The sequence below is a fragment of the Pocillopora damicornis genome, chromosome 10, assembly GCF_964200805.1.
Source record: "Pocillopora damicornis chromosome 10, jaPocDami1.2, whole genome shotgun sequence".
NCBI classification, from domain to species: Eukaryota; Metazoa; Cnidaria; class Anthozoa; order Scleractinia; family Pocilloporidae; genus Pocillopora; species Pocillopora damicornis.
The window spans coordinates 21,085,723-21,108,511 of NC_142679.1; the positions used below are offsets into that span (position 1 = coordinate 21,085,723).

The following is a 22,789-nucleotide window of genomic DNA, read 5'->3' on the forward strand; positions in this document are numbered from 1 at the left end:
ACCTACAAATATTGTTTTGAAGTAACTTTGATCCTGCACTACTTTCGGCACTCGACAAAAAACTGTTTCATGCCATGGATAATTAAATAAGAGAAATGTTAACTTAAGCACGCACTTGTTGTTTACAGCTTAAAGGAAAGCCATCACTTGGTTTGAACCACAGGTGGAACACGACTTGAGTGTAAAGAGAAATCATCAAACCAACAGCCGCAACGGACAGCAACAACCATGCAAAACCATATGTTGAGGACATCCACTTATGGGGCCAGCTTTATACACAGTGGTGTTTGTGGTTTTGGTATGTTACTTCTCATAGGTACCGACAAGAAGGAGAGGTAAGTTAAAAATCACCGAGAATATCCAAGAACCAAAAACGGTAATCTGAAATATATCAAATAACAGGAAGATGTGTGAGTCAATGTGTTTAGAAACTGGTGAGATGTAAAGCGAGGGGAGGTAAAAATATTTCGTCGTTTCTCGTTGAATGCGTCACTTTCTCTGCAGGCAATCTCGTCGCCAAATTCTATCTTTCTGTCACTATGCCCTACCGACGCCAAAATGCAAAAATAATACTTTTTATCGCGATTTTAGACGTATTCTAATTTATCTCCTCAAGACCATTTCTTAAATAAACGTGATCAGCTTTCAAAGCCTGTGAAAGCACAGTCATTTCTTTTGTTATCGAGTGGCGTTACAAAGCTTTCAAGGAACGTGGAACGATAGTATAACAATGAAAAGCATGAAATATGTTGTAATAAACCCTACTGGGAATGAATAAAGGGGTAAGTTTCTAAAGAAACTGTGGTGCTGCGTCGATGGGAGAGTATAGCAGGTAATTTAGTGTTAACAACTGGGTTGAAAACGTAAATTAGCCACCGTAAAGGGTGAAAAAGCTGACGTTTCGAGCGTTAGCCCTTCGTCAGAGCGATAGGGCTAACGCTCGAAACGTCAGCTTTTTTACCCTTTACGGTGGCTAATTTACGTTTTCAACCCAGTTGTTAACACTGAATTACCTACTAGGAATGGTCAGTAAGGCTGTGAAGCTATCACCTTCCCCCGACCAATTTATGCCATAACTCACCTTTACTTTACGCTTAGTAAGTTTTCTATTTGGAACCTGTGGATACACCACAGAATAATATCTTTCGACAGCAATCACAAGCAAAATAACGGCTGAAGAAACTCCAAAAATCCATGCCAGATTTCCACCAGTCGCGAGCTTGCAGAGGACAGAACCCGTTACTCCATCTGGGTGACTTAAACTTAAGCTGACGATAAGCTTTAGTGCGATAAAAATCGCGAAGAGAACATCGGAGATAGCCAGTTTCATAAGCAGATAATTTATAGGAGTCCTTTAGAGTTGAGGGAAACAAAATAATAACAACGATGAATCAATGTGAAAGAAGTCTGATCGCAATCAAAGGAATCTACAAACAACTCTGTCACGATCAAACTTCACCAGTATAATGAAAATGTATCTAGGTTATTACTCTATCAATCCCTGAGCCATACCTCATTTGACGATTTCCCTTGATAATCAAACAAACAAGTGTATTGCCTGTGATGTCCATAATGACTAGGATTAAGAGCACAGTGGTAATCACAACAGAAGAAACCTCGCAGTCCACCATTGTGACTCAAGAGTCGGTTCTCAGCCTGAATATCATCAACAGCATGCAGCTATATCAATCTTTATTATCGTGTCATGTTCACAAAGGAAACGAACGCTTATTAAGCGCGTCTTAAGCAAGCTGCATCACGACAGGTCTCAATTTCAGTACCAAGTATAGAAATACAAGACCACCTCAATTACAAAAGGAGACGGTCCAAGATATGAAAACGTTTAAACTTTCGAAGCCAATTAAATTGTCTGTTTCCAAAAGAAAGGTTCATATCGAAACGTTTCATCGAATTCGACATGAGGTCTGTGTTCATTACGTTTTACAAAGTCTGTCTACTTCGCTGCTGGCAAATACAGCTGGGTTTAGTTATATAAAGGGCGTTATATAAACGCTATCCAACGTATAAATCGCTATCCAGCGATCCAGTATAGCTATCCAGTATAGCATTATGCACCAGATAGAGTTTTATCCAGAGGATAGCGCTCTGATCCAACCTTCGAACAACCGAGGCCTGAACTATACTCTATTCACTCGGTAACAACCGACTGATGACCATTCCTAGAATATAAACATTACCAGATTACCGCACCATTTTTAGCAATATCTTAAAAAGATAATTTAGAATGGCTCACTCGTTTAAGTTTAGACGGAGTAGTGTTAAAACTAATTTACTGAGACAAATCTGGATAAGTTCCAATCGATTCAAAGCTTCCACTTCGCATTTAACCTGAGGCCAAATAGCGGGAAATTAATTTTAACCTTAGAAACAAACAAAATTGTGCATTACCAATTTACATTTTGCTCAGACACATTGAATACGAGAACGAATATAGAATCGATCCTCGCAGTTTAGAGATTTCTGGTGAAGCGGGTTTGACCAGATTGTGTACTTTAGTTTGCAGCTTCATGTACAGTTGTTGTATTTTTTTTTTTTCACGCCTTATTTCAACTGAACTAGTAGTTGAAATAAAATAACTTAGAATGGCTCACCTGTTTATGTTAAAACGGAGTGGTGTTAAAACTAATTAACTCAGACAAATCTGGATAAGTTCCAATCGATTCAAAGCTTCCACTTCGCAGTAAACCTGAGGCCAAATAGCAGGAAATTACTCTAAACCTTTAAAACAAACAATATTGTGCATTACCAATTTACATTTTGCTCAGACACGTTGAATACGAGAACGAATATAGAATCGATCCTCAAAGTTTCGAGTTGTTGTCTGGTGAAGCTGGTTTGTCCAGTTTGTGTACTTTAGGTGGAAGCTTCATGTACGGTTGTTGTAATTTATATGTTAGGCCTTATTTGAACTGAACTATTAGTTGAAATAAGGCTGAAAAAAATTAGGTCTGTACGGGATTTGAACTACTAGATCATTAGTGTTTATAACTGCGAAGATCGATTCTATTTTCATCAGGAACAACATAGTTTCTGTTTGGGTTTTACTAGTGGTGTTCTTGTTTGGGTTTCTCTCATGGCCTTGGTTTGGACTAGCAACATAGTTCCTGTTTGTGTTTTCTGTTTTCAGTAATCGGTTTTTAATAGGGTAGAACATCAACTGCTTCTCTTTGTCTGCGTGTCACAAACTTTTGGTTCGCCTCCTGAAATGTTCTTTCAAATATCGTAAGAATATTAGATGTTTTATTTTAAATGTCAAGCGATTTTAAAACTTAATTTGGGTTTTATGTGGAGGAATTTTCTAAGCTTGAGCACAATGTAAAATGGCAAGTTTTTCGACACTTACAAAACATTTCTGACTTAGTCTATCGAGACCGTGCCGGTAGTCAAAAATATTCTCCAAATTCTCAGTGAATACCCCATGCAAACCTAATGCAAGTGCTCGATGATTTTTTTTAGAAATGCCAAGCGATTCCAAAATTTACGATGCCCTTTAAGAGGAAAAATTTTCCCGAGCTTGTGTACATCATAGAATCGTATGTGTAATCACAAGCTCAGAAAATTGGTCGACTAAAAACCAAAATAATTTTTGAAATCGCTTGACATTTCTAAAGAAACATCTGATACTCTAAGAATTTTGAAAGCTCTTTCCAAGAAGAGTTTGTAAAAAAAATTTATTGCCAGACACGGAGCGTTTAAAAACCCTGCTCGGCTGCTGGACGTTGAGAGCGAATGGGGAATTGATTGACAAGTTAACCACCGTCTTCTGTCTGTCGGCAAAATCTTAAAGGACAACAAGCGTTAAACTTTCGCACCCTTTAACGGTACTCGACCCAGTCTACCGAAGACACATCTAACCGTCGTAGCCAAACGTAAAGTCCCTAATATTGATTAACAAGCTAACTCGTAACGGTTTTGAAACGGTGCAGTTTTCTTGAAATATAAGATATTAAATCAACAGCAAAAACTCTTGAGGTGTCCGTTATGTTAACTTTTCGAATAACAGAAGGGCTCTAATCTGACTTCCGCGACTAAATAGTAAGGTTATCCGCTAAGACAGGTTCCTTTTTACAGCAGATATTTTAGGTCCTAGCAACAAAAGGCGTCCACTAAGGTTCTCTTTGTTGAGATTTCACTAAAGTTAGATGGGCAAACTAAGAGCCTCCGAGGGATATCTTGATCAGCCAGACGCAGCCTCAACACACCGTCGCAAATCGTGACTTCTTTCAGGCCTTATGATAAAAAAAAATTTGTCCAAGGAGGGAGGGGGGATTCGGCGGTGAGACATTTCTGTGAGACATTTCATTACAGTTTGAGATCGAAGGCATCCCTATTGAAGGATTCATTGGACAACTCTGGTTTGTAAATCTAATCCTGAAATGTAAAACTGTCTTTCAAATTTCCATATCTACACTCAGAGGTTCCTGAAAAGTGTCTAAGCTCAAAGGCTAGGTCAGAATGGGTTTATGATGCCATTTCGTTTTTGAAAAAATAATGATGATCAAAAACTCACTTGTTGTTTATAGTTTAATAAATTACCGACATTAGGATCACACCACGAGATGAAATGACCTGAGAGTATAACACAATCATAGTGACAATGGACGACACGTGGTTGAGTACTGCACTGGTACTGCAGAGGTAACATGTTCAAATCCCGTACACTGAATTTTTTCATGCCTTACTTTCATTGCTGCTTAAGTAGTGTTTATTACTGCGAAGATCGCTTTCTTGTTAATTTCTCAAACCGAAGTTCAAGTATATAGTTCACATGTATTCACAGTCAATGTCCCAGATTACGAAACCTTTCTTACAGGTTTCGAATCGATATGGATAAATATTCCGTGACTAGTTTTTAAACAAAATCTAACCATGGTCGTGGTTCATGTGTGTGGCGTAGCTTACCAGCGAATTCTGTCACAATTTCAACTAGTAGTACTTCTGATTGGAAACTTCGAAAGTCTTTGCTGTTAAATTTTAAAACTTTTTCGATTGGAAATGTGTTACTTTAATTGAATATCAAACATGTATCCGTCACAGAATGTGCACGTACACATGCATTTAATAATTCCTGGTAATATTTCTGCGTTACTATTGTTCGTCTTAAAAGAAGAGAAACGACAGAAAAATCATACTCAGGTAAATATTTAAAAGTGCTTGATCAAGCTCTTAATTTTCAAGATGACCTCTAAGCTGATGTGTGCATTTCACATACCATTTAGCGATTGCGAGGTATCCTAAGGATACAAACACTACCATAATTACTCTCCATTTGTTTAATTTACAAGTAATCTCTAGCTCTAAGACACTCCTCCTTGTGACAAACGTCTATTTTTAAATCGATTAAGTCAACTACGCAACCAACTAAAGTTTAGTCTCCACGGTAGTACTTTTCTCGTTGGTTTTAGCTCTTGGCCTAGGTGCTGCTATGCGTGTGCCGAAAATCACTCTCCTGATCTCTTGTCTGAACTGATGGTTCAGGAGGGCATACAGGAAAGGGTCGACAGCTGAATTGAACAACACCAATATGTCGACAATGGCAATGTGTACGAACGTCACTTGAAGGGTGGTAGAAGTCCTTAAGACGTATTCAACCGACTCTGCTCCCCAACAAACTGCGAAAATGACACTGACTGTTATAACCATGAAAGTAATACGTTTTCGCACCCTGATCACACCCTGTAAATAAAGAAGACAAACATAGTCATTCTAAAAAAATTTTGACAATCAATTTCTTCATTTCTCGTCAAGACTTCTTTTCGGCAAAAATCAAAGCAAGTGAACGTGTGATCTATGAGAGATTTCCTACTTTTACTAGTCCTGTCTTGGACGCCGGAAGTTTTCATTTAATCTAGGTTTCGTTCAAAATAGTATCTTGCATATTGTTATTGAAGGTGATGGCATAGAAGAAAGACTACAATTGGGCTATCGATTATCAAGAAATGCCCAAAATAGGTCACCGAGATGTGGATCATCTGATAAAAATGAGGAGTAAAACGTTTTAGTTCCCGAGGTTAGTTATAACGAATAGTAATATACGTAAAAAAAATACCCGCGTCTGATTGGCTGAAAACGATTGCATTTTTCATGTAACACGAATGCAAAGTTGTTACACGAGTGCGAATTGCAAATAGCGTACACGCACCGCCAAAATTTTGTCCGTTCCGTCTGAGTATCAATGGAACAAAACCGAAGAAAAATACCTTGCACTATTAGTGAAGGGGAAATGTCACGAAAAATGTTAAAGATGAGAACTTAAAGGTAAAACAAACCGTTGGGAGAGTGGCACGAGATTTTCTTGGAATTTTTCGCCATTCGTTGTTAAAGTGCTTTATGCCATGTATAATTAGAGAAATTAAGTTTTGACTTAAGCCCTTACTTGTTGTTCAAAGCTTAAAGGAAAGCAACTCTTTGGTTTCAACCATAAAGAGCACACGACTTGAGAGTAAAGAGTAATCATCAAACCAATAGCTGTCACAATCAAGAACACCCATGATAAACAACTGGCTGTGGACATCCATTTTTCGGGCCAGCTTAGCACACAATGATTTGTCCCATCTTTCCTCTCATAAGTACGGGCAAGAAGGAGGGGTATGTTAAAAAACACCGAGAATATCCAAGAACAAAAAAGGATCACCTAGAAAGGTAAGTGAAAGCAAAAAGTGCGAGTGAGTGTTTTTGAGAATGAATAACAACGAAAAATATATAAAAGTTTCTTGTTTAATGAGTCACTTCTTTGCACGCAAGTGCTCTCACGACTAAATTGCATTTTTCACTGGCGCCAAATTTCCGGCGCTACTTCTGCTGATCTGGGAAACTTATTAATTTTCATCTCGCTTTTACACGAGTTCCTTTTCATTTCCCCACGATAATTCCTTTCATGAGCCTAGTCAGTTTTCGTAGCCTGTATACGCACAATCATTTCTCCAGCTATCAAGTGGCATTGGCAAGCTTACGAGAAGAACGTAACGATAGCATACGGGAATAGGAAAAAAAAACACGTCGTAATAGTACAAAAGTCAGTAAAGCTGAGGGGCAACCACCCTCCTCCAGTGTGCCACCAATTTATTAACAACTCACCTTCAGTTTACGCTTAGTCATTTTTCTATTTGGATCCATTGGATATACTACAGTGTAATATCTTTCGACGGCAACCGTAACCAAAGTAACAATTGAAGAAACTCCAGCAATCCAAGCAAAATTTCCGCCAGTCACCAACTTGCACAGGATGGAACCTACTGCTCCCTCTGGGTGGCTCAAATTCAAGCCGAAAATAAGTTTTGTTGTAATAAACGTCGCAAACAGAATATCGGAGACAGCCAGGTTCATGAGTAAATAATTTATGGGAGTCCTTTGGAGTCAAAAAAAGGTAGACATGATGATAATGATGATGCTAGATTTTAAAATGTATAAGCAAGCAAGAAATCTACAAGCAACGGTCTCAATCTAATTATACCAAAAAAAAAATAAAAACGCACCAACTGGACTGATCTATCATTATCGGCGACTTACCTCATTTGTCGATTTCTCATGATTATCAAACAAACAACTATATTGCCTGTGACGACCAAAACCACCAGGATCAAGAGCACAGTGGTAATCACGATGGAAGAAACCCCGTACTTGACCATAGTGACTCAAGAGTTAGTTCTCTGCCAAAAAATTATCAACACATGCAGCCATATCATTCGGTTTTTTTTTTTTTGTTATTTCATGTTCGCAAGTAAACGAAAGCTAAGTTGGCATGTTGCAAGCAACCCACATCATGTTCTTTAAGTTTCATTTTTGGTGCCTTTTCGAGAATGGACACGATCACTTCGCTATAAATGAGGACGGTCTGAGAACTAAAAACCTTTTAGCTTTCAAAGTTCAACCAAAAATTAAGCGGAAGTAGAATAAGAAACAAAATAAATAACGAGATAAAGAGACATATATCGCGATGCTTTATTGAAGTCAACATTTGCTATACTTTTATCGGGTTTTGTACTATCTGTCCGACAGATATACAGATACAGCTAATCTAAGGTTCTATTCACTAGGATACAAACGTCACAAGATTATCACAACATTTTAATCATATCATTAAATAACTAGGAACGTCTCACCTGTTAAAAATCGAAATAGCGTAATCTTGAAATCAATTAATCTAGTGAAATCCGTTAAGGATCTAGCCAATTCAACGATGGCTTCCACTTCTAAAACAAAAGACTTGTGGCTAAACAACGGGAAATTACTTCAACTCTTTCAAACGAATAACATCATGCGATACCAATTTACGCCTCAGCTCAGACGCGTTGAATATAAAAACATGAATAAGATTAATGAAAGTATAATGACAAGAATCTTTGCTTAGAGATGATACAATCAAAACGGGCCAGGCCGTTGATATGTGGGTTACAATGTTGCACATACAGGGGCTATTGTAAAAAACTGCTATCTGGACTCGAACGTTCAGATAGCGACGATGACGACTTCTCAGAAAAGTCCGATGCGATTTGTAAATTTTCCCGGCTACATGTGTAAAATTTCGATGAGAAAAGTGACAATAGTTCACAAAACGAGGTGATATATGTAAAAGCGCACATAAGTAGGTATCTTTAATCCAATGAGGTGTCCATATCGTAATTTCATGACCGGTTATCTATCACTTTTTGCCTTAATATCTTAAATGCTTCATGCAAAACAATGATAAGGAAGTGAAAGAAAGAGCTTGAGACAAATATAGATATTACCGACATGTTAAGAAAGCAGAATTTTGCACATGCCGAATCAAGAACGAGGAGGTGTCGCACTTACCTGATCTGGAGAAAACTTGAGGAAACGAACACCATATGGCTGAAGCGTTAGAAATCATACAACGAAAAGTCTTGCTCAGTAGACTAATTGTTTGCTATTAGCATGTAATTTAATCTCAAAAGCAGACATTCTTTGTCATTATTGACATAAACTTCAAAATAAATGGATTCAGCGGGTGGTAGTCTCATACATTATCCTATGCAATATGTCGCAGCGAGTGTACACTACATTTACCCAGACGCAAATCTTTGAGAACGTATGAAAAAGAACGCAGGATTAAAGCTGAATATCTGACTTACGAAGTAATTTGCCGACAAGATTTGACAAGGTGCATTAAAAGCGTGCCATTGTGTTTTGTGGATGAACATGCCTCACCTTTCGGATTATTTCTCTCAAACATAATGTTAAAACGAGATTTCCTTTTCTTTATGCAAGCCTTGATACAAAAACATTAACAGTCGCCTCGAATCTTAATTCTGAAAGCTGTCTGTTGATTCACTGTCTAGCTCCTCAGCACATTTTCCAGTTTTTTTTCCATTTTTGCCACGGGTTTTTCCTTTGCTTTTGGCAACTTTGGTCATTATTGTGTTGTCCTCCTCATCGCTCCACTGAGCGATCGAGATGGAAAAAAAAAAAAAAAGGAAAAAAACGTTTCTGCAATGGGTTCTTTTTCCTAGGAAATCTTGATCCATCGTCATTGACGCCAGGAGGTCCCGTTGTCCCATTGGTTTGCAGTTTCAGGAGGCGAGATAATCTCCTGACTTGGCGAGTTGTTTGCGAACCTTTTTTATGAGCTAAAATCTCGCATTTGATTTTGGGCGGAATACAACCACTTTGAACGAATTTATAGGGTATACAGATTTGTCCGATTCTCGTCAAATTATCCCTAAACATTATATTCCAGAAGTAATGACAAACGAAAGTGTGTCGGGAAATTTTGATATTTGAAATATTTTCCCAATGACGTCCATGTACGTAACACGCCTCACATATTTTTAGCTACTCCAACTTTAGATGCCGATATCTAGACGCCGATATCTAGACAGCCAATTAGCATATCCAAAAAGCCTGAAACACTTTTGTTGATTGATGACTTGTGAATAAGACTACGCAGCCATTTTACTCGTGCTGCGGGAGAACCGAGAACCGGTCGTCATACCGGCTCCTGACACTTCCTTAAAAGATAAGTCGCTTAAATGATATTTTTATCGTAAACTGCAGTTATTAAGGTTTCTTCTGATATACAGTTTGCTAAAATTTTAGTGAAACTAGCGTGTGTACGAATTTTTTTTCCCGAAGGACACCGCGAAGGTGGGAAGTATCCTTAAATATTTGTGTTCAAGCGGTAAATATCGAGCTAGGTAACAACTTGCATCGCGTTTCAAGTAAGTTTTATTTCGAATTATTGATGAGAAAATGCTGCAAGTTAGTAAGCTTAATCGACACAAATATGTCTATCGATAAAACCATTTTTGGAAGCATCTAGTCGTAATCTACCTCAATGAGTTTTGTTCGAGAAATTATTTTTATTTTTCAGTTATTGGGACCTTCTATTTTCAATTTGACATCATCAAATGTGCTCTAAGGAAGCCTTGAAAAAATATCGATAGAACAGCATCACGGAAGGAATTAATTTTGGAAAGTTGCCAAAGCTGCGAACCATCTAGAATTAACGTTAAAAAGATCTTGTGATCCTTGAAGAAACAAAGTCCCTTACAATGTTTAGTTTTCACACCATGCCACTGTAACAGAAAACACATCTATGTGCTGCCTACCTCTTTGTTTTAATATACATACGGAAACTGCACGAAAAAGTCCTCATCTTCACAAAATATAAATAAAAATTCCCTTTGCCAATGAAAACAAGCTAAAAAATTTCAGACACTTAAAGAGAGGTTCTGCATCGGGACAATGAGACATTTAACAATTAAAGGATGTAACAGGTTTTTGCACATAACTAAGGTGCTGGAAACTCATTATGTCATCCGACATAGCTTAGCAGTAACAGCAGACAATGAAAAAAGATAAGGTGAAAAGTAAACGAAAGAGGATAAATGAATAAAGGAGAAAAAGAAGCACATTTCCAGTTGTCAAAAAACCAAATCGATCCATTCAGTTTGTCTCAAACAAGAGGAGGAAGAATTTGGTATGAGTTGATGCAAAAAACGGCTTCAACCGTTTAATTTACGGAGTGATGATCGCTTGCAAAGCTGAACTAAAAGAATACGATGCAGCTTACATATGAGTAAAACAATTGCAAAAGCAGTTTCAGTTGCAGCGAAAGACAGAAAGCCAAGAGCTTCATGCGTGTAAAATGTTTTTAAATTGACAGTATCTACCTTATGATCGATTTTGTGTCGATACACTTTTCCTTGTACCTGTAGAAATACTATGCCTTTCGTCACTTCCCACTTAACACATTTAGAAAATATATGCCAATTTCACCTCAAACTCTAAGCAAATAGAGCTAAAATGTGAATAAGTAGTTGGCATCAACTTCCGATGTTGGGCTAAAATCCGTGAAAAACCCTGTAAAGTAGTGAAACCTAGGATAAGCTTCACATAAAACAGTATTGAACGATAAACTGTAAAATATTCGTTTAAAGTACAAGATCCAGGGCATGCATATAGGTATACAAACCCTTTTGGCTTAGTTTTGAAGCCCGTTAAAACAATAGTTGATAGATTTCTGGGGCTCATTCACAATATACCGGTCAGACTTTCCCTGTAGGTCCGCAATGTTTGAAATAATAATAATAATAAAAAAAACAATCTTACATGCGTTCAAAATATGAATAGGTCAAGGTTAATTGTACATTGAATTAAAGCTTAGTCTCCAGAGCTGTTTCAGCCCGCGGCCTGGGCGCCACGAGGCGTGTGCAACACATCACTCCCTTGATCTTCTGCCTGAACTGATGATTCAGGAGGGCATACACAAAGGGGTTTACAGCTGAATTGAACAAAACCATCATGTCAACAATAGTTATTTGAACAAAGCTGATTTCGAGAGATGTGAGAAATCTTAAAACGTATTCGATTGATTCGGTTCCCCAACAAACTGCAAAGATGAAACTGACCGTTATGACCATCAGAGTGACTCGTTTTCGAACCCTCAGCACACTCTGGAAATTGAGAAAAGAAATAAACATACCATTCAGCAAATGACCTTTTATAAGATCGTCATTTAAAAGGAAAACAAAAATATTCTCGATAATTCCTTCAAGGTTTCACTTTCAGTGAAAAATTTTGTCTCAAAGTTGAGAAAATAATTAGATGGAGATTGACAAGAGAGGAGAATTTCATCTTTCTTTTTTTTAGCTTCAACTTGTCTTTTGGCTGTTCCGTAACAAGCATTTAATTGTTCATAAAGTATGTCTTAAGCAAAATTAAGTATATGTACGTTCAAGCTGAACGTTTACCAATGATCCTTCCTCTTTAATTTCTTCGCATATTTTTGCCTACCCACAGATGAAAAAAGTGAGGTATCTACATTTGGCAAACAGTTTTCTTGACATGACTAAAAGCTGATCAGGGCAACTATTTTCTTGCCAAGACTTTAACAGTCAGTTTACAATAGTACCCTCGATCAGGTTTGCCAGCAAAAAAGCCTAAGTTAGGGGTATGCTCTATGCATGAAAAAAAATAACCATCAGAAAACTGCAATTAGAACCTACTTGTTGTTTATGGTTTAAAGGATTGTTGTCATTAGACTTAAACCACAAAGTGTAGACGACTTTGGAGTAAAGTGCAATCATGGTAACAGCCGAAGCAATAACTAACAACAGCCATGCCAAACAGTATGTTGTAATCATCCACGTTTTAGGCCAGCTTTGAATACAATGGTTTTTCTGTTCATCAAATGTTCGCGTAAGAAACTTGGGCAAGTTAAAAACTGCTGAAAATGCCCACGAGCAAAGAACAATTATCTGCAAAATAATGAAATAAAAACGTCAATATCTTTTATTTTCCAAGTTTGGTCCTTTTAAATAAATGATTGCGTGCTCATGGGAATGGGTGAAAGATTCTTTCCCTTTGTCCACATACTCTGTGCTGCCTTCTCTCTGATTCGTTGCTTGAAACTACTATAAGGTCTTATTACGTAACCGGTCTTCAAAAAAGTGAAGTCACTATTTACTGAATCATACTGAGCCACTAATGGTCACTTTACCTTCAACTTACCTTCAGTTTATGCTGGGTCAGTTTTCTATTTGGATCAAGCGGATAAACCACGGTGTAATATCTTTCAAAGGAGATCGCCACCAAAGTAAAAACTGAGGTAATTCCGGGAATCCAAGCCAGATTCCCTCCAGTCAGCAGTTTGCAAAGGACTAAACCTGCCACTCCATTTGGTTGCCTTAGATTGAGGCTGACGATAACCTTTGGTGTAATAAAGGTTGCGAACAGAATATCGGAGACAGCCAGGTTCACAAGAAGGTAATTTATGGTGATTCTTCGAAATAAAAAAGCGTGTTCAAAAAGCTGTGCATACGAGAGTTTTAATTCTTAATGAAAAAAAGGTACATGAATGGAACTGTAAGAAAGACGACCTCTCAACATGCATTTCTAAAATCGAGGAGTAAATGGACTTGTTTCCGTATTCTTACATTCTGCACATACCTCGTTTGAAGATGCCTTTTTATAATCAAACAAACAAGTGTATTGCCGGCGATGTCCACAACGACAAGAAGTAAGAGGACGGTAGTGATCACTACATGAGTTGATTCCAACTCGATGACCATCTTCTTGTCAAAAGAGGCTTACGTCTCCTAAACTTATTTTTTAAAGCTTAGGGAAAGGTCGCCATACCAAATGAGCTTTAGAAATTGACTCTATCCGAGTTTAAATAAAGAGAAGTTATAATCATTTTCGCGTGAAATTGAGACTTAATCACAAAGTGTTATTTTATATAGACACATGAAAAGCATTTAGTGTAAATATGTCACGAAAAGTTTGCGTTTGATGTAAACCCGCACGCTTCCATTAAGAAATAAACATTTGTGGCAGGAAAAAAAATCGAATCGCTAATCCCAACCCATAGAGTTAACGGGCCACCTGCGGACGTGCCAAGAAAAAGAAAAAAAAACCACCGTTAGTTGTCAAAGAGAATTCCCTGCTCTATATCTTATACCAACAAATGATATCGTTACTAACAACTTTTTACCACTAATATGAAAAACATTTTGAGATGAATTGAACAAATCATTAACCTTAATACTCAATATTCTAATTCTCTTCACTAACCAATATTATTAAGGAAAACTTTGGGAAATTATTCTCCACTTATGGAATAGAGTTTTCCTGTAGCTGTCAACAGAGTTTACTTTGTATTCGCTTACTAGTCATGAAAAGTGGGATGCAAAATTCATATATGGCACACAAGGATTACAGTGCGATATTGCCCGTTTCACTTCCAGTGAAAAAAAAAAGCGCAAAAGAAAGGTATTGCTTTAATTTTTAAGAAATAGAATTGCCTTGCTATTGAAATTTCTGTGTTTAGAAGAGTACTCTGTATTAAAAAAAAATTATTAAAACCAGATCACATATTTCCGCTCAAAATTTTAATTTGTCTGGAGAAATGAAACCATCTGCATGGAATCAACAAAATAGAGTTGTCCAACGCTTCTTTTTCTTTTTGCTTTCAATGATAATTGCAAGGACATCAAAAAAATTTACAAAAGCACTAGATATCAATTTTTTAATTTCAGCGCCATACACCAATCGACACTATTTAAGACACTTATGACCTAAACCGTGGGAAATCGTTTTCCAACGATAGAACAGTTGCTTGTCGCAAACATGTCAGGGAAAATTTACTCACGATACCCTCAGATTATTACGGCGATGAACTAACTAATGGAAGATTATGTTCTGCAAACTTAAGAATAACAATAAAGTTTACCAAGAAATGATCAAATTTGCAACAACAAAAACATATTTTTTTAATATTTAGACTCCCGGTCACTAAAAAGCAGAAACCTGTACATGTTTGTTTGTTTGTTTGTTTTGTTTATTTAAAGCACACTGATCACGGACACTCATAACTATTTGGCCCCATTCACACCAGAAGAACACGATTAGTTGGACCGGGTTTAACTTAACGAAAATCAGACACAGAGAACTGAAAAACTGAATTTTTCATAATCATGTTAATGTTAATATTCGCGGCCCTGTAGAAATATCCAAATGTTATGCTAAGGTTACTGATGAGTGAACAACTGTCTAAAGGGGGTAAGTTTCTAAAAAACTATGGTACTGCGTCGGTGGAAGAGTATAACAAGGAAATTTATTATTACCAACTGAGTTGATAACGTAATTTGGCCACCGTAAAGAATTTAAAAGCTAACGTTTCAAGCGTTAGCCCTTCATCAGAGCCCTTCGCGGTGACGAAGGGCTAACGCTTGAAACGTCAGCCTTTAAACTCTTTACAGCGGCCAATTTACGTTATCAACTTAGATGATAATACTAAAATACCAAGGTTTTGTATCTGTTTACGTGCAGGCTTAAGTCTACACAGCATTCCTCTTCAGGATGACGGCTGATTGTACTGTTTCACATCTCTGTGGAATGTGTTTCCCTGGAGACATGGACTCTCACTCGAGAAGTAAATGTACAACCAAGCATGATTTTGATCTTTTTCCTGAATCTCTGATTTACCAGACCATATACAAACGGGTTTACAGCTGAGTTAAACATGATCATCGTGTTGGAAACAGAGTACACCGCTGGACCAAAGCTTTCGGTGTTGAAATGGCTCACGATATAGACAATGGAGTCTGTAATCCAGCAGACCCCGAAGATAACGCTAACAACAACGACTGCCAAAGTGACTCGCTTACGTAGCCTCAATACACCCTTTCAAATTAGAGATCAAAAGATGGCTGCAATCAATCATTTTGCTCAAATGATAATTCAAAGAGGGGTCGAAGTTTAGCATGACAGGACGGAAAATGCGTGCACTGTAAGTACCTCCCGTTGTCCCCATACAAAGCCTTAGAAAAGTTTTCTAAGGCTTTGTATGGGACAAAGGGAGGTACTTACAGTGCACGCATTTTCCGTCCTGTCATGTTTTAATAAAAAAAATAATGCAAAATACTAACGAGTGCTTTCTTAGCTCAAACCTTTTGCTGTTGGGTAAGCTCGCTGTTCTCAGCAGGTTGAAACCACAACCTGTAGACTACTCTGGAATATAATGCAGCCATCACTGTCAAGGGAATAATTGCCATGACGACAAACCAAGCCACATTGTAAGCCCTTGGCATCCATTTTTCTGGCCATTTTCTTTCACAAGCACTGCTTTCATTTATAAATTCAACGACCAAGAAAACTGGAGCGTTCACAATCACAGAAAACATCCAAGCACCGGAAATGATTACCTGAAAAAGTTAATTAATGCGTATCTCCCATGATGCTATTATTTGATAACAACAAACTGACTATATCCAGCCCCATCTCCCACATCCACTTCGTTTTAATTCTTGGGACGCATTAACATGAAAATGTAAAGGATCCAGTCTTTATACCTGAAATCTTGTGAAACAAAGTGATACTCGAGAGACCGTCTGAAACAATAGTAAAATGACTCTTCCTCAGCACGTCACTTACCATGAGTTTGCATTCGGAAAGATTTCCTTTATTGCTCAGAGGATACATCACCGCATAATAACGTTCCATCGAAATGTTTACCAAAGTAAACACGGAAGATGCGGCTCCTACCCAAGCGAAGTTCCCACCAGTTAGCAGCTTGCATAAAACTTTACCAGTAAATCCGCCAGGATGGGTGAACGTCTGACTCAAGATGTATTGCGGGGCGATAAACGTAGCAAACATGATATCTGCTATTGCCAGGTTCACAAGAAGATAGTTGATGGGAACTCTAAGGAGGTGAAGAAATGAATTATAAACAATTGACTCTTTTATTTCTTTTATCATCTGTGATATTTGACCAAAAGTCCAACGATGTTAGAAAAAGCTGGAACATTATGATATAACTCTCTCAACAAACATTTATTTCAGTACCAAGAAAAAAACATTGATTGCGGTTCAGGGGTTATGCCTACCTCATATCTCGATGTTTCAGTATGACAATACAGACCATTGAGTTTCCAATGATTCCCACGAAAATTAGAATAGAGAGCACTGCTGTCGTGAAAACACCAGCTGAATCTGTCATTGTGGTTCTTGAACTAAAAGCTAGCTAAGCCTAAAAGTTAAACATTGATAGGTATTTAGAGGTTGACGTCTATTAGCTGTTTCTACATCGTTCCAAATTTTTCAAAAACGTGAGTCGATGAGATGACGTGAAGTTCGTAAATTTTCCATGTTTACTTTTAATAGAACTTAAATTAGAAAAGTACATGTTGAAGGAAATAGCTTGGTTTTTTTTGTTTTGTTTTTTTTTTTGGAATAAAACTGAAAGGACCTGACTCTCTTGCCTTAAAGGTACTCCAATTACTGATTACTTCCACTGACTCTTAGATGGCTTACATAGGAAGTCGACGGTTTCCTAGATTTTCAGCGCACATGAAGTGATTGATTTGAGAGTGAACTTTCAATTTGGCAATACCTTCTCCAGCCTGAGTCAGAAAGCTTTGTATATTAAACAACTTAAATTTTTTCACGTTGCCGAATGTTTCAAATTGGCTCATAACAATTGTACAAGGTTTGATAAGAAGTGTCACTTAATGCGCAACAGAGCGAATATGAAAAAATTTTAACCACCTTTTCCAGTCTGCCAATCTACAAGTTGACTCGTTTCTCCATCTCGTACAAATTGGTAAGATGAAATGATAATTACCTCTTATAATTTTTTCGGCTCTTCAGCCGGCAAATATTAGGTATCGGTTCATTGGACCTACCTTACGTTTTTTTTTTTATACGAGATTAAGTTCTCTATAGGATGAGCGACTATGCTTCCAAACCGAGTTAATTTTTCCTAAACAAAATGAATTTGCTTAGTAGAAGAACCGCGCACTTTTAAAGTAAACACAAGTTGGCATAATGTCAAAGAGAAATCATTAAATTCAGCATTGCCACGGAAAAATTAAAATTCTGAACGAGCTTCAAATTATTTAGAAGCAAATCAGTCGGAGTTTTGTCTTGTTTCACTTGCTATAAAGGCGTAAATTTCTTTGCTTCTAATGAAGCATTATGTGTTCTCAATATCTGGGCTTTATTCTTAAAGTCGTTGCAACAGTAGCAAAGTGGTAATGAATCAGGGAGGCTTAACTTTTTTCAGCAAACAAAACGACCAAGATTTTATATTATATATGGAAAGCAATAATCACTGGAAATTTCTATGACAGTAAAGCAAAGAAATGAATGAGCAAAAATTCATTTTTTCTTCTTATTCTTTTGAACAATTTGTTACAATGTAATTGCTCGAGATATTACTGTGGGGTGTCAGCTGCGTTCATTGTGTTTGAACACATTCTGCTCATTTTTGGGCCAATGTGGTCCATAACCAATTGCACTTTAGGTTATAGTTATTGTTGCTTTAGGACAGTTGTAAATGCCGCTGCAATTTAGCTATAGATATTAGAAAAGGTATCTGGGTAAAAAGATTAGAAGCTTTCAGATATTACTTAGCAATGATCATGAAAAGAACCCTTTAGTTTGGCATTATTGTCGGTTGTGATCGACAGTAAAGTCGCAAATCACTAGAACATCCATGAAGATATAATTATAAGTATGTCAATTTATTTCAATGTTAGCTTTTCGTATGAAAGCTTGACTGCCACCACCAGCTACTGAACTTTAAGTAAATGTAGGCATTATTATCTCTGATAAACGCAATGCCGTTAAGTTAACAGCGCACGTCAATAACCAAGGAAATATGCCAATACAAATAAAATATTACAATAAAATCGGCTGCAACAACACTGAAAAAAAAAAAACGAAATTTTACTGACGATAATAATTATGATGATATTGAGGAAAATTGAGAAACGCCTTGGTTAATAAAGTGCAAGAAAAATTACCAATTACGGATTATAAACGGACCCTTATTTCCATGAGTGGATAACCTGCTAAGGAATACTAAACTCGATACTGATGAGCTAACTTTAAGCGTGGACAAAGTTTTTCATTGTTTCATCATTTTTTTTCCTTTTAACTAACATTATGCCGCTAATATGTACGTTTTTTTAGTCCATGATGCGTGAGGTTTATGCCATGCTCAAAAAATATATATATATATATGCGAAGATAGATGAAAAAAAGTAAAAAAAAGGAAAATGAGCTACCTTCAAGTATTCTTTCCTCCTTTTCTTGAGAGACTCGAGCCTTTTGCAAGGCAACAATTTTTAGTTATATAAGAAAGAAAACGGTCGACTTCGTTCACGATGCGACATAAACTATATCAAATGCACAATATCGTCAAAATCACTTCATAGCCAAACGCAGGGGGAAGACATGCTACCTTTTCAAAAGCAAGTTCAGAAACTTCACTCTCCTTTCTAGTAGAATTCCGGCCCTACAGTTATTAAGCTATTTTTAACTCCACTCCACACTGCTTTTGCAAAATAAGCGAGACAAACTGACGAAAAGATTCAACGCAAAGGATTACACTTTAAACTTTACCTTCGATGAATATAACAAAGGTACATACGTCACTTTTTAAGTACAGATTAAAACGAAATCCCGCATGACTTCCTCCTTTTTTTTTATTGTGAAGTATGGCTTCTCCTTTCTGTTATTTTATCAAAAGAAAAACTTAACAAGAGACAAAAAGAGTCAACATCTCAACCCACGATTGGGTGGCAAATCTCCTTCTTAAGAACACTTCTTAACTGAACGCCATGAATAAATATCGAGCTAATGAAACTTTAATACATGCCGATAACCATGAATTAATTTACCTCGCAACATTGTGATATATCATCCAACTGCACTGAGTAGAGAGTAAATAATGCGCGAATCAAGTACACTTTTTATTTTCCCCCCTTTATTGCACGGTTACATGAACAGTTGATTATTTTTACTTTAAAACAGGTCAGCTGCGCTTTCAATTAGATGGTATTAAACAGACCAAAAGGGACTGAACCTTTGTTCTTGGTTAACAACCCACTGCTCCCAAAGTACCGGCTACAATTCTTGCGAAGCACTGTCGTAATGTGATTGAGCCGGAAGAAGAAGCACTTTTGTTAAAGTTAAATGTTCATCCATGTCTTTAAAAGTTTGTCTTTCAGTAAATTGAAATTTTTTGTCACTGGTGATAAATTATAAAAATAAAAGCTTAGTTTTTCGTTTGTATCACGATGTAGTTACGTGTGATGTAGATCGTGACGTTTCGACTGCATACTGCGAGTCTTCTTCAGGCGACGAGGTCGACTGGTCATGCGTTATCTTATAAAACATGATGTTCGACGTAGAATCGCTGTCATTACCAATGTTCCGCTGTACAAGCCGCAATGCAGAAACTCGAGAACGACCCAAGCCTTGCAGACCGCACAAAGCTAACGCCTGCACAGATCACTGACCTTTTGACCTTCGTATTGAGATCCACATACTTCCAGTATAACGGATCGATTTACGAGCAAAAAGACGGCGACGCCATGAGTCCGGTTTCCGCTGTAATTTCTAGCCTCTTCATGGAGAGTTTCGAAGAACAGGCGATAACTACATCATCCTACGAGCCTAGGATCTGGAAACGCCACGTGGACGATACCTTTACCATCCTGGATCGCGAAAACGTAGGTGACTTCTTACAGCATCTAAACAACTAGCAGCCTTCCGTCCGCTTCACCATGGAGACAGAGAAAGACAACAAACTGGCCTTCCCAGACACCGCAGTTTTAAGAGAACCTGACGGCCACCTCACCACCAGTGTTCACAGGAAGCCCACGCACACCGATCAATACTTAGCGTATGATTCACACCACCCTCAATCAGTAAAACGCAGTATTGTCAAGTGCCTTTACGAGCGCGCTAAACGTCTCGTTACAAAACCCTCCGTCATCTCCGAGGAGAAAAAACATCTGTCATCTGTTCCGGTTTTTAATGGTTATCCATTTTTCTTTCTTGCAGAAACTTACCAAGACCGGAAAACCAAATAACAGTGCGGAACCCGCCAACGAGTTCAAAGCTACTGCGGTTTTACCTTATGTCAAAGGTCTGTCCGAACAGCTTCGCCTACAACAACAAGGCGTACGCGTTTTTTTCAAGTCACAGACTACGCTAAGATCTCAGTACGACCAAAAGACGCTGTAGACCCGGCTGAATAAGATGGCGTAGTTTACAGGATTCCTTGTGGATGCGGCAAGGTGTACATCGGAGAAACTGGAAGACCTATGCAAGACAGAATTAAGGAGCACGATCGAGACATTCGACACGCCTGTACCGAGACCTCCGCCGTTTCAGAGCATGCCCACAACACCGGACACAAGTCACTCTGCAACGAAGTAAAGTTTATTGATCGTTACCCTTATTACAAGACGCGCAAGGTCAAAGAGGCAATTCATATGAGACTTCACCCTAACAACATCAACAGGGATAGTGGAATAGAAATTCCAGAAGCGTGGGTGCCCACGATCAAAAACCACAACAACAGGAGAGCTGTGTGACAGCAGACCGCCGAGGGAGCAAATCCCTGAATGAACGGCAAGGATCGAAATGCACCAATCAGAGCTGTTGAAAAAAACAACTAATCACAGCAGAGCATCATGCTTTATAAGATCACGCATGAGCAGTCGACCTCATCGCCTGAAGAAGACTAGAAGTATGCAGTAGAAACGTCGCGATCTACATCACACATGACTACATCGTGAGACAAACAAAAAACTTAGCTTTTATTACAATGTATATTTTGACTTCGAATGGATAAAATACTTCTGTTAGCTAAAATCTATTACGCGTATTGACAACAAAACTCTCTAGTTTAGGACCTATTGATGTAAAAAGAAAAGGAACATTTCGAAAAGGCATTTTTCTCCACTTGGCGCCCCATACTTGTGTGTGTAGCATGGTTGGGTATTTTGACTCCTTGTTTGTATTTTGACTCGCCCTAAGCGATACAACACACGAAAACGTCTGAGCGATACTACATACTATACAACATACCGGCCTGTTGAAGTCAAGCGATTAAAGCTTTGTTGTTTTAGCTATTATCAAAAATAAAATGCTTCTATGGTTGCTTATCATTTCGTTTTAAAATCCAAATTTACGGCCGGTTGGTTTTTACGGAAAACCATATAATTGATGTCAGCTTGTGTTACTAACTGAACTTATTAAAAGTGGAGTTTGATTGTGGGCCTGTGCACCTTCTGAACTCCCTTTTCTCAGAGAAAGATGAAAGATAGATAACATCTCAATCTGTTAAGTTTGTACTCAAAATACAACAAGTCATTATCTCGCAAATGAAGCCTCCATGACTTATCATGAGTTTTGCGTGATCTGGTTTTATAAATTATCTTGATTCATACCCTCTGTCGATTCGAATTCTCGCTGCCGTCAGACGTATATTTGAACCAAAGCCTATTCACTACTCTAGAATCCCATTTCAGCGACGTAATGCTGAGTAGAGAAAATTTTTTAAAAACGTATCAGTTACGCTGAACAGTTTAGAATTATGCCTAATTATAGAGCACCGCTAAAACTGAGAAGCTTGTGGAAACTTTTTTGACACAAAAAATTAAAAGAAGGGTTCTAAAACAGGTGCAATTACTTGATTTTTATTGGCTGATAAGTTTGTTTGTCTTAATAACAATAGCACAAACTGACGAGTTGAATTTAACGTCTATTCAAAGGAATATTACACTTACCTCGATGTTTTCTAGTTGGACTTAGATAGGAGAGTTTCCCTAATTCTTAGTCTGTCAGTTTTTGTACGATATCACGGTTTTCACACACTATGGTTTGAAATAACCTTAGCGCATCTTTCCTGCTTTGGAATTGAAACAGAGCGGAAGTCTTTAATTACAGACGAGGTGAGTCAAAGGCATTGAAAACTGATGTTCCATAACTAATGCTTTGTTTCATC

At 37.7% G+C, this 22,789-nt stretch overlaps 3 protein-coding genes and 1 pseudogene across 6 annotated transcripts; 1 reads left to right on the forward strand and 3 right to left on the reverse strand.

The window, feature by feature from the left end:
- Positions 1-4,530: 4,530 nt before the first annotated feature.
- LOC113666676 (QRFP-like peptide receptor) lies at positions 4,531-8,907 on the reverse strand. 2 transcript variants are annotated; one of them, XM_027182467.2, is made up of 6 exons: positions 8,815-8,877; positions 8,124-8,213; positions 7,531-7,670; positions 7,099-7,369; positions 6,398-6,655; positions 4,531-5,697 (listed from the first exon to the last, which is right to left on the reverse strand). In XM_027182467.2, the coding sequence occupies exons 3-6, from the start codon at positions 7,647-7,649 to the stop codon at positions 5,383-5,385; spliced, it is 963 nt and encodes a 320-aa protein (XP_027038268.2). In that variant the 5' UTR covers positions 7,650-7,670; positions 8,124-8,213; positions 8,815-8,877; the 3' UTR covers positions 4,531-5,382. The 2 variants fall into 2 exon arrangements, with proteins under 2 accessions (XP_027038268.2, XP_089041490.1); XM_089185364.1 differs by lacking the exon at positions 8,124-8,213 and having other exon boundaries at positions 8,815-8,907.
- A 1,419-nt stretch (positions 8,908-10,326) lies between these two features.
- On the reverse strand, positions 10,327-13,580 carry LOC113666702 (tachykinin-like peptides receptor 86C). Its single transcript, XM_027182497.2, has 4 exons — positions 13,432-13,580; positions 12,994-13,264; positions 12,489-12,740; positions 10,327-11,936 (listed from the first exon to the last, which is right to left on the reverse strand). Exons 1-4 carry the CDS (start codon positions 13,551-13,553, stop codon positions 11,637-11,639), a joined length of 945 nt encoding a protein of 314 aa, XP_027038298.2. The 5' UTR covers positions 13,554-13,580; the 3' UTR covers positions 10,327-11,636.
- Positions 13,581-15,236: 1,656 nt separating this feature from the next.
- LOC113666678 (QRFP-like peptide receptor) lies at positions 15,237-19,180 on the reverse strand. Of its 3 annotated transcripts, none has more exons than XM_089185376.1 (5): positions 19,056-19,180; positions 16,872-17,014; positions 16,417-16,687; positions 15,933-16,187; positions 15,237-15,666 (listed from the first exon to the last, which is right to left on the reverse strand). In XM_089185376.1, the coding sequence occupies exons 2-5, from the start codon at positions 16,982-16,984 to the stop codon at positions 15,364-15,366; spliced, it is 942 nt and encodes a 313-aa protein (XP_089041502.1). In that variant the 5' UTR covers positions 16,985-17,014; positions 19,056-19,180; the 3' UTR covers positions 15,237-15,363. The 3 variants fall into 3 exon arrangements, with proteins under 3 accessions (XP_089041502.1, XP_089041501.1, XP_089041500.1); XM_089185375.1 differs by lacking the exon at positions 19,056-19,180 and adding an exon at positions 17,670-17,746; XM_089185374.1 differs by lacking the exon at positions 19,056-19,180 and adding an exon at positions 17,609-17,746.
- A 1,121-nt stretch (positions 19,181-20,301) lies between these two features.
- Positions 20,302-20,992, forward strand: LOC149039360 (uncharacterized; annotated as a pseudogene).
- Positions 20,993-22,789: the final 1,797 nt, after the last annotated feature.

What these genes read in the sequence shown, in the direction of transcription:
- LOC113666676 (XM_089185364.1), bottom strand. Translation starts at nt 7,649, where the DNA reads ATGGTCAAGTACGGGGTTTCTTCCATCGTGATTACCACTGTGCTCTTG. An exon ending in TGACTAAGCGTAAACTGAAG is followed by an intron (nt 6,656 to 7,098) that starts GTGAGTTGTTAA and finishes TTACCTTTCTAG; the next exon opens with GTGATCCTTTTTTGTTCTTG. An exon ending in CTTTAAGCTTTGAACAACAA is followed by an intron (nt 5,698 to 6,397) that starts GTAAGGGCTTAA and finishes CTTTATTTACAG; the next exon opens with GGTGTGATCAGGGTGCGAAA.
- LOC113666702 (XM_027182497.2), bottom strand. Translation starts at nt 13,553, where the DNA reads ATGGTCATCGAGTTGGAATCAACTCATGTAGTGATCACTACCGTCCTC. An exon ending in AAAAGGCATCTTCAAACGAG is followed by an intron (nt 13,265 to 13,431) that starts GTATGTGCAGAA and finishes TTTATTTCGAAG; the next exon opens with AATCACCATAAATTACCTTC. An exon ending in CTTTAAACCATAAACAACAA is followed by an intron (nt 11,937 to 12,488) that starts GTAGGTTCTAAT and finishes CTCAATTTCCAG; the next exon opens with AGTGTGCTGAGGGTTCGAAA.
- LOC113666678 (XM_089185376.1), bottom strand. Translation starts at nt 16,984, where the DNA reads ATGACAGATTCAGCTGGTGTTTTCACGACAGCAGTGCTCTCTATTCTA. An exon ending in TTTCCGAATGCAAACTCATG is followed by an intron (nt 16,188 to 16,416) that starts GTAAGTGACGTG and finishes TAACTTTTTCAG; the next exon opens with GTAATCATTTCCGGTGCTTG. An exon ending in AGCTTACCCAACAGCAAAAG is followed by an intron (nt 15,667 to 15,932) that starts GTTTGAGCTAAG and finishes CTAATTTGAAAG; the next exon opens with GGTGTATTGAGGCTACGTAA.